General features: G+C 43.3%; 1 protein-coding gene across 1 annotated transcript; it reads right to left on the reverse strand.

Annotated features, from left to right (window-relative positions):
• Nucleotides 1–7,750: 7,750 nt before the first annotated feature.
• LOC109486704 (homeobox protein zampogna-like) lies at nt 7,751–10,628 on the reverse strand. Its single transcript, XM_019790597.1, has 2 exons — nt 9,163–10,628; nt 7,751–8,891 (listed from the first exon to the last, which is right to left on the reverse strand). The coding sequence occupies exons 1-2, from the start codon at nt 9,539–9,541 to the stop codon at nt 8,461–8,463; spliced, it is 810 nt and encodes a 269-aa protein (XP_019646156.1). The 5' UTR covers nt 9,542–10,628; the 3' UTR covers nt 7,751–8,460.
• Nucleotides 10,629–10,828: the final 200 nt, after the last annotated feature.

The following is a 10,828-nucleotide window of genomic DNA, read 5'->3' on the forward strand; positions in this document are numbered from 1 at the left end:
GAGGGAATACTCAATCGAGGATGTAATCACTAAATGGACTTAATTAACAACATACAGAGAAAGAGGCGTGGCTGGTCTTAAGTGGCTGGAATGTCCAACACGACCAACCGCAGTCTCTACTACCCGTAGTACAACCACACACCGTACATGAAGCAAGAAGGACCACACTCTCTTTGTAAATAAGGGGGAATTTCTGACAAATTGGGCCAGGATTCTAGTGCATACACAGATCGTGCTCTCCCGATGTCACACACCGATATATTTTGCTATCTTGCTATAATAAACCGCGCGCTTGGCATACGGGTAAAAATAACAGAGGGAGAGAAACGGGATACGTGTAGTGTAGGGGACTACTGGCCATTACCGAGCAGGTGTCCGGGTGCCCTGCGGGGGTTGGGGGGAGGGGGTCCCGGGGAAACGACTCCTGTCCTACCCGGGCGAAAATCCCTAATTGCGACAAGATGTCCCCGATCTCTAGGCGGGGTGTATGGTGGGCACTTAGACGCGGATTAGGCACATTATCCTTTGCGGAGATCATAAAAACACGAGAGGATTATTGTGCACACCATTTACGACTTGCAAAGACACCAACCTAGCTAGCTGTACATGAAAAAAATCACCGATTAAAAATGCCCTTTCTTATATTTGTATATTTTTATTCATACGTAGACGAAAAAAGACATAACAAAAAGTTATAAGTGGCGCTTTTGCTTAAAACATCTTTAGGTAGTTTGCAATATCAAACAAGAAGAATGTTTGTGAAGATAAATTCAGAAAATCTCCAATCTCCAACCTAGCTAGACCAACCTAGCACTTTCTTATATTTGAGATTAAAAATTTGAGAAAAAAAGATAAAAAAATCTTTAGGTAGTTTGCAATATCAAACAAGTGTTTGTGAAGATGAATTCAGAAAATCTCTACCTTTCTGTCCAGATAGACACTTGGAATGACGTTTCTCCTCATATGATCCAAATCTTTTCTTTCTTTGTCATTCTATATGTCTGTCTACTGGTAATTTCTGCATGGCCTATTGAGTAAAACACCCCGGGCGCTGTCTAATGACTTACAAATTGTCCCGTAATTGTTGCACATCCTTCAGCTGGAACAAAAGGTTGGTGTACGCAGCCAACACGGGCGCACGAACCACTCGGCCGGATAACATCACGTCCATTTGGTTTTTGTCCACAAGTGAATTAAGATCGGCATAATATTTGCAAAAGACCTGGTTAAAAGCTGTGTCTAAATAAACCTAGGTCTGTCAGCCCACATTCCAAAGGTTAGAATCGAGCGGGTAGGCATGAGACGATTGGTGGAAGAGTTGTCAGTACATATAACCACTTAGTCCCAATGTTTTTCGACGCCACTCGAATGGCTTTTTGCTCAAACAAACTTTCCCCCCACACCAATTCGGGCTTCTGTTACATGTCCAGTTTTCTTACGGGGCTCTTCAGTAAATGGCACGGTGGTGTAGGACAAAACAAACGACTCACAAAAAGGTTGTTTCTGAAAAGCCGCTTGTCTGGAAACCCCTGTCACCTTAAGAAGTCTTATATCACTCAAAGAAAGGCGAGGAGACCACGTAACGACCACTCTTTCTCTCCCAGGCGGAATACATGTGTCTAAAACGCTGTAACAGGCCGGCTAAGTGCCCTCTCCGTATGGGAAGGGCATGTTCTAAGTCAAAATACTACTTAAGCGAGTTCGTGTTCGAGCTTTGAAGTCCGAAGTTACACACAAGCCAGTTCGGGTAAGCTGTGGTTGAGAGTCACGGGCACCCCTGCCGTGGCTAGCCGCCACCAGGCCTCCCCAAGCCGGTACAGATCGTAGAATTCGCTTTAAAGGCATCCAATGCAGTTTTAAAGGCTTGAAAACCCGCGATTTTCAATTATAAAATAATTAAACACCCATAAAATAAAGGCCTCGTCTTGGGGCTTGTTTCTACAGTATTGAATACCTAAAGTATGAAATACTGATTGAAATGTGCTAATGTGAAGTAGCATGTGCCAATATCATAAAGATTGCCTTCTTCAGAATATTTCAAGTTTTGCTGCCCTGAAATCGCATTAGATGCCTTTAAACAATGGAAGAAAGGATTTGCCAGAAGGTTAACTTCCCCCCTTTAGGCGCGGGTAACTCTACAGTGGCCAAACTCCCCTGGCCGATTTCTAGTATTCAAAAACTTAGCCTCCGTAGCAGGCTTATAGAACTGAGGGTTTGGTGGTCTTCGGCTGTTTTCTGATCAGCCCAGTTCTAAAAACGGAGGTAATTCAGTCAGGCCGGCTATGTTGTCTATATGCAATCAGAAAATAGCACATAAAAGACCATGAAGACCCCCCAAAACCCCAGTTTTTGGCATGCTATGGAGGCTATCAAAAACTGTACTCCTTTTGTTAATCTGGTAGAGACTGGTAGTTGGGGTAGCGGGTATACAGTCCAGGATATGTTCTGTACCTTGCTACACTCTTCTTATTTACACTATACACATCGGGGAAGCCAGTTGGATTTATTCCATATCCTCCACATAATAGTATATGTAGTTGACAACACATAACACAGATATAACATCTCGGTATGTTATACCTCCGTAACATATCTACATTCAACATTCTTTCTTATATTATATTAAAGGTATGGTTTGTAGGAAATGAGTTAAGCTCCCTTTATACTCAATATCATAATGAATTTATGCGTCGCAAAATATATTGTTTTCAATTGAATGGAGAATGTACAATAATGTTCCAAATCTTTACAAAAGACCCATTCATCCTTATGACGTCCTAAAAATTGACCAAGAAGCTTTACTTAGAAATCCAATGTCTTCTATATAATTCTTCGATACCCCATGTATTTTTGCATTGCTATATTAGGAAACAAAGCTTATTGCAGATACTTGCCCGAGGGCTAATTGCAGTTACAAACAACATAAGAAAGAAAATACAGTGGTATGTGAGACTATATCTACGTCTAATATTATACTATATTCTACAACATACATGGTACTAGTTTTACTGGGTTTGACTTCTTCTTTTTAGGCAAAGGAAGACGAATTTACCCACTTCTTCTATAATATGTGGGTTCTTTGATCTTAGTAGTAAAATTGTTTTTTTTTTGTGGCAGGGAATGGTGGGGAAGTAAGGGAGCATTTTGGACACGGTGCTATATATGTTGAATCAAAATATCATAATAAAATAGTGGGATGTCAAGTACTGAGACTGAGCCCTATTTAGAAATGATAGGTCAATATTTTGATTGGTTTTTAGCTGTATAGACATGGTACCATTTTAGCTACTTCGGCAAGAAGACATTATACGTGCTTTCACTATGAAGGTATCTCAATACGACATGTTACAACTATGGTGTTCTGTAAAATGTAACCAATTTGGCTTCAGTGCGAGCTACCAAGCTAGAGACAAAAGAAAATATCAGAGCACGCATTACTAGTATATAATGTATACTTCCTATCAATTTTGTAAGTTTACTCTGAACAAAATGTTTCAAACCATGTACAGTAGTTGATAGATTTTGAAAAGAAAGTAGCTGATAGAATACAAATTCAATGGATTTATAAAACAGAAGTTTAAAATGTGTATATTTCACAAAAAGAACAGATATCATATTGGGAGGAGGTGCATTTCCGTAGCATCACCATTTCCTGCTTTGTGGTTTCAAATTTGCAATCAGGTCCGATCATGAAAAATATAGAATTTGTATTTCCTTTCTGTTACAGGCAAATCGGCCAATATATGACAAATAGATCTAGAAGAGAACTTGTATTCGTGAAATATCTGGCGGTATCTAGCCGGTATTCTCTTCGGTATTGTTTCTTAGAATGAGCGATTCCACCAATATACACATATGTGAGAAAAGTAACGTTATATGTGTCTGTCTTTCTACACAATACTAGTCCTTCCTCCAACATTCTACACCAATAGAGTGTTATCCTGTACCTGTTATGATCCTTCATCCGTAGATTTATGTGCAAAGTTTCTGTCTTTTGACAGGAGCTATATATACACATATATACATACACATTTGGCGCAGTGGGTAGTTGATTCAGGTGGCGGGGTTCAGACATATGTGGACATATGCACTATGAACAGTACCACATGTCTTACTTATCACGTACAACACTGTGCATGGTGTACAAAATGACTAATAAACTGGTGGACGTACCAACCACTAAGTATCTGATACCAGCCCAGAAAAGAACAAGAAAACAGTCATGCCTTCAAATATCAACCGAGTTATCAACCAAGAATTGAGGTGTTCAAAAACTCGTATTTCCCCAGAACTATCGTAGATTGGAACTCGTTGCCACCAAGCACAGTTGGGGCATCATCACTAGAAAGCTTTAAACAACTCTTGCAATCAAATGTGCAAAGATTGGGTGTAACAAGCCGTTCGATGTGATATAGCCAGCTGCCGCCGCGCCGCGTGCCTACGAAGCTGGTGTGTTACGCCGAAGGGCGGTTATACCGGCTGATACAGATACAACAAGGAGTCAACACATAAACAAGTCTTCAAGTTATTAATGTTTTAAAATTGCTGTTTTTTTCTAGTTGTCTATGAATGGTAAAGCTATTAAGAAAAATATATTTGTCAGGAGAAATGGTTATCTTATTTACACATTCTTTTGCAATTTACTGTAAGGGCAAACGTCTTTACGTGTTTGACCACAGAAGTAAATACAAATGTTTGCGGTTAAGGGGAAGTGTCGATGTTCTTCGTCTCTTTGTCTAAGAAATATTATCTCTGTCTCCTTCTCTTCGAGACGCGGTACGAATCCCTATGGCCTGCCGTGGTTAGCCTTAATGTTTAGGGAGTTGGGGTCATTTTGTGATCGTATTTTAGGCTTAAAAAGTCATTGAATGTTTCTTGGCGTTCGGGTAAGACTTGGTAAATCGGATCCGGTGAGCCACAGGGAGATGTCCTGGCCGATTACCGAGGGAAAAAAAAAGTAATCCAAATGGAGTTTAAAGTCGCCATCATGGCATCCCAAATCCGATATAATCTAGGACTTATCGCCCGGGCATCGCGAAAGCTTCTCGCTCCCCTAAAGTTTAATGAAAACATTCTCCTGACAGGAGAATCTCGGTGGTATTTTCCGCCCTGACAGAAAGAAAAACATTGGAGCAATATTTTTTCTCTCAATTGGTAAGAAACTGGCATGTAGTGACCCTCCAATTGACTCTCCTGACGTTTCCAAGATGGCGGTTCCATCATGGACGGCCCGTGTTGAGTAGTTAGACTTATAAACATTTCCCCTCCATCCTTATCGCTTCAATCTGGAGCCCGCAACACGGTAAACAGATGCTTAAAGGCCGCGGAAAGACAAATCATTTGGTGATTTACTGTTTGAGGGACCGAGGCAGGCAACCGAGAGCTTTTTACAAATGAGATATGGCTCCCTTTTTTTTCAACATGGCTCTGCAATTTTAGCGTGTAGTGGTACTGGGATTTCAGGGCGGTGTTGGGACTTGTCACGGGAACACGTTTGGGACCAGCGGGGGCAACGAGCCGTAGAATTGCCGCAGTTCAGACTCCCCACGATCGGGCGACAGGAGAAGGAACGCACCGGTACATGTTAGACGACTGAAAAACGTTCTCAGAATTTTTGCGGTTCCGCGCCATCGGCTAGACAACCTAGGTGGGCTGGGAGAGTTAGCCGTCTAACAGAACAACCCGGAAATATCACCCATATTTGCTAATCTCGACTTAACCTTCTTTTTAGAGACTTCTTGATCCACTCTAATAGGGTAATGAGGGACAGCCTTATAGGCCGAGGTTGGAGAATATATGGTCATTTTCGGTCGAGATTTCAGCATTTCAGTCTACTACTGCACATTAAGTATTTACTGAAATAGAGAAAGTCCCTAACATGTAACTGCCGAGAGAGAAAAATTATTCCAACTTCCTGGTGCCAGAAGCTTTTTACTGAAATTACAACACACCTGTTCATTGAATGGATTTGCATTTTTACTAAAAATGAATTAAATCGTGACCGTCCTGTTTTAAAACAGAGGTAGCTAGCTAGTGAGAATGCTTCTCTGTTTTTAACGTTTCAATTTAAAACCAAGTATTGAATGTGTTATCCCCAATTATTTTTAATGTAAATCTTATCAAATCCTTCTGAAAATGTTTATTAAGTAATGGACTGAATTTTAAGTTTATCAATTAATAATGGTTATGTGGAAGTTAATATGACAGTAATGTTCTTACCGTGAAAATATTGTTGAGTGAATTTTTCATAAACATTGACATCTGGCGTTTTTTTCCAGTTTGGTGTCTTTCTATTGATAGTTTATGCACGATAAAAACCCAGTGTTTATAAAACAAAATGACATTTGTCAATGAAGGTTACACATCCAGATAATGAGATACACAAGGAAATTGTTACTCAAGCAGCTGGATAGATTTTCAAATGACATTTCTTAATATGAGATGTCACACCATATATTTTGGGCTTACTCGAGAGAAAATACATGTGTCTGAAACATGTCATGTGGTAGAATGGTTTTTATGGACTCTTGGGTGATTGTAGAATGGTTTGTACTTGCCACAGGGTCTGTGTTATTTTGCTGTCTCTCTGGCAGAAATGTTACGGATGGTTCTTGGTGATTTTAGCGGGAGCGCTCGACGTTTCTCCCGCGGCAAAGCAAACAACCTGTCCCCGCTACATGGCGTTGAGACGTTCCTTACTGAGAAAAATAAGCTAACTTTCGTCTGAGGTGTGAACAATACTGTTTGTGGAGTTAATCCTGTTCTCACAATGCGTAAGTGGGACCCCCTCCCCCAGTACCACAAAGACATTACATGCCCTCTGCTTGTCAGACAACCAGGCTGGCTGCCACACTACAGGTGGGGGCAGTACTCTTCAATTTTCTCTCCTGCTCAAACAAAAGGTGCGACAATTGCTGGACAGGTGACCTTCTGCAACTCGTACTTTGTGGCAGGCAATCAGGGGTTGTTTCTGAACTGTGTACGTATACTTGAGACTGACGACCCTGTTTTTCCGCACCTTTTGTTTCAGTGTGCTCGGTGCCACCTGCTCTGAGGCTTCATTTCCCTATGATTGTGGCTGTGAGCGAGTTGTGGTCAGCGCCGGATGCCTGGCTATAGAGTCCGGACAAGCGACTGGACATGATGATGGCAAAAGGGGGAAATGGACAGCCACCCGACAAGCCGGTGGTCACTAATAGCCGTAATAATTCTGTTGTAGCAAGCTTTGATCTGGGTTTGATTCTAGTTCACCGTAACGTAGCAGACTGACTCTCCCCAGCTCGACCACCTGAGTCCCGGCTTGAAACACCCGCACACAAAGCCTAATCAAAACTCAAAACACCGCCAATACATTTTACACCGCTGTCAACAAACAACGAAGCGGATGCCTAAAGAAAAGAGAGGAATGAAATACGAAAGGCTGGAGTTTATACTTTGTTCGGTAACGGATGACAGAACCCTATCCTAGTGGAAGAACTGCACTATCGTTTCGCGCTGGACTCTCTCACAAAATAAACACTATCCCTTAGATCTCTACTAAGCGGCTAACAATGATTATACTCAAAACTCAACAAAACGGAAAGGTATAAAAAAAACCGGACATCATTTACAACGTTTTCAGAAAAAAAATCAACGGTGTTGACTACATTTGAAAAAGACCCTGTGTGTTATGTATAAAGTTGAAACAGTAGATATATCTACATAAATTAGTGAATTACAAATAAAGAGACACACGAATTGGATTACTAGAAAGTCAAGATGTTTTAATCTCTGTTTTTATCTGTACTATGCTGATACAGGGAGAGGACATGCGAGTTTATGTTTTAGGAGAGATAAGCCGATCTGTTAATACGGGTAATGAGCCCCGTGGTGACCGCTCTGCTAACAGCTTCCGTACATCGCCCCGCTCTGACAGGCGTGGAATTAGGAGTCCAAATCTCCTACAAATCACTCTATAAACACTGTACATGTCTCAGTAAGCCTTCCGATACTGATCTACAGTATCAGCTAAAGTCTAGAGGAAATAGCCGGACATCTTTTAACAGCAGTGAGTCGCAATACTACCAATCGTTTACAAATCTATCCTTGTATGTTCGAACCGACAAAAAAATATTGTCCGAAACAATATTGGCAGTAACGTGGCGTAAGAGCAATTTCTGGTGTTAAAGCAAGCAAATTAAGGGCCATCATAGAAACCTTGCCATGTCAACAAGCCCTGCTTTTATTTGCCTGCACTTAGGTAGACCTAATAAAGGCACATGTCTACTTTCTCACCGGGGCAGAACAATTATAGCGACCGAAGATGCACACTTACGCTGGCCCAGCCTCTATAGTGTACCGGTCGGCCCGGCTTCGGAGATCTCTCTCAACTCCAGACTTCGACAAATTATTGTCCAAAAAAACTCACATCATATAAATACGACAAGTTTAAAGAGTCCTATATGGTTTGCGCTTTGTCCATCACGTCATTCCATGGGCGAAAACGTTGAAGGGTTGTGTACATGTGTGTGGGAGGGCATAGTACGGGTGGTAGTAGTACACAGGGCTGGTCATAGTGGGTAACATGGACGGTCTAACCAGGTCCTCAGGGCTATATTGTCTTTGGTTATCCTTGACAAGGACTTTCACGGCAACTTTCTTAGCGGTCGGTGGCGTTAGCAGTTCCTGAGCCATCTGACGGCGTTTGGTTTTGTACCTTCTGTTCTGAAACCAGATTTTTACCTGGGTCTCCGTGAGCTTGAGCGCCGCGGCTAGGTCCGCCCTCTCCGGGCCCGAGAGGTAACGCTGATGGCTGAACCGTCGCTCTAACTCGAACACTTGAGCGTGAGAAAAGGCGGCTCGGGATCGCTTCTTCCTGGGTTTGTTCTGCTGCTGCGACTTGTCTGACTCATCTGGAAGACAAAACAGAAGAAGAAAAAGCAGTGAGCTCTCAGTTGACATTGAAGATATATAAATAACCGAGCTTGTAAGTAAAGGCGGAAGTGGGATCCGTGTAGTGATATGTTAGACTAATAAGTGATAAGATACACCTCCCACAAAATGTGGATCCCGCCATGAGTGAAATTATGGGTATGGCGACGGGCGAGTTGTCAGAACGTCTCCTGAGTGAGCCTGTTCCAGACAAAACATGCCATGTGTACCGCAGAACGGTAAAACACCCACCGGTCTTCACGTCCTCGTGAGAGTCCTCGGCCCCGCTGTCCTTTTCTGGCTCGGGGTCAGTCGGCACCGTTTCCGTGCTAGTCGCCCGTCCCGGCGGGGAAGGGTGCATGTTCACCCCGACCCCTGTCTTCTCCTGTAGCGGTGACAGTCGCTGCACGTTCACCAGCTCGGCCTCGGTTGTGGTAACAGTGTTCGTGACGGGTTCGTGAGAAGCAGCGGTAGACTGGTGTGCCGTTCTCGGGCACGGAGCTGAGCTGGCCCCGACGTGTACTTGCTCCTGTCCGGTGCTTGTTGTAAGCTTCTCGTCTCGCCCAGGGGCACGCCGAGTCAGGATGTCATTGATAGAAAACGGAGTTAAGGAGCTAGTCTGGGCTTCCATCCTGTGGTGCTGTTTGTGAGGACACACAACTCTCCTAAAGTCTGTAGTATCCTCTCCCTGTCACAAACAGAGTACCTGCAACATGCACAATTGTTGTATATACACGTTGGCCTGTTTGGATCTCCGAGGGCCTCCGTAGGACGGCCGAGATTCAACAATATGTATTATTCATCTGTAATAATGAAGTACAAATGACGTTTGATAGAAGATTGACAGCACCATAAGGGCCCTGGAGCGATGCTGGGTGGAGATAAAAACATCCCTGCTTCAGCGAGCCTCGCTATTGGTGGGCCTTGCTATTACACCGAATTGTTGGCGTTTTTAAACGTTTTAACAGCATGTTAAAGTGGCTCGGCCCCACTCAATTACACACCACGCAATGCAGGTCCTCCCCGCAGGCCGGAAGAAGCTCACCGTGCGAAGAAAGCCTGCCAAGTGCCCTCAATTTGTAACGTAATTGGGAGGATTTCCACCACAACTCGATCGCACGGAGTTTCAGTACATGCCCCCCTCCCACTAAATTTCATCTTTCAGCATTGACGTCCAATTGTAGCCTCTGCAATGGGGGGATTTTTTATATGACCACTCAATGTGCCGATGATTTGCTCACGGATTATTGTCGTGTAGTTGCCAATTGTTTTAGCGTTGTCAAGTCATTATTAGGTTGTCACCCTGCTATTGAATTAGGGTTGTTTCTTGGCACCTTTTAGCCGACCAAGTCAAATATTGGTCATGGCTAAGCCAGCCCCGTGTCACCATGGGTAATTGAAGTAATTTCTTTAAAAGCCACAACAAAAAGCGAGTGAGTTAGAGCAGGGGGCGGGCTGGGTGGTCCCAGCCAAATTTTTTTGTGGTCTCAGTCAAAGATTGATGAGTCGCTTCACTCGGTTGGAGAAGATGCTATCTTTTCCAGCCAATCAGGGCGCGGGAAACACACGTGCTTTAATTGGAGAGATGCCCCCTCGATATAACCTAGTCCGCCCATTGGTTAATAGATTGTCAACTGTCAATCACCGGCTAATTTACGTTTCACCATAATCCTCGTCCCAAGCGGCCGACGGGTGTGTCAACAAACATAGCGGCTTATTTTGCCACCATGGTTTTTCCTTTTCTCTCTCGCTACAATCTCCTGTACCCTACCTGCTCTAAGCTATTAGCGGAGTCTACAGTTTCCAGTCGTTGACCACCGGTCAGTTTTTTTCAGCGCCACGCCACAGCGAGCTCGCCACACAATGCTATCTCCCGTGAAAATCTAGGCACTGTGGTGCCCGTTAGTCTACCAGTCCA

The sequence above is a fragment of the Branchiostoma belcheri genome, unplaced genomic scaffold, assembly GCF_001625305.1.
Source record: "Branchiostoma belcheri isolate BF01 breed outbred unplaced genomic scaffold, Haploidv18h27 scaffold82, whole genome shotgun sequence".
In the NCBI taxonomy this organism is placed as follows: Eukaryota; Metazoa; Chordata; class Leptocardii; order Amphioxiformes; family Branchiostomatidae; genus Branchiostoma; species Branchiostoma belcheri.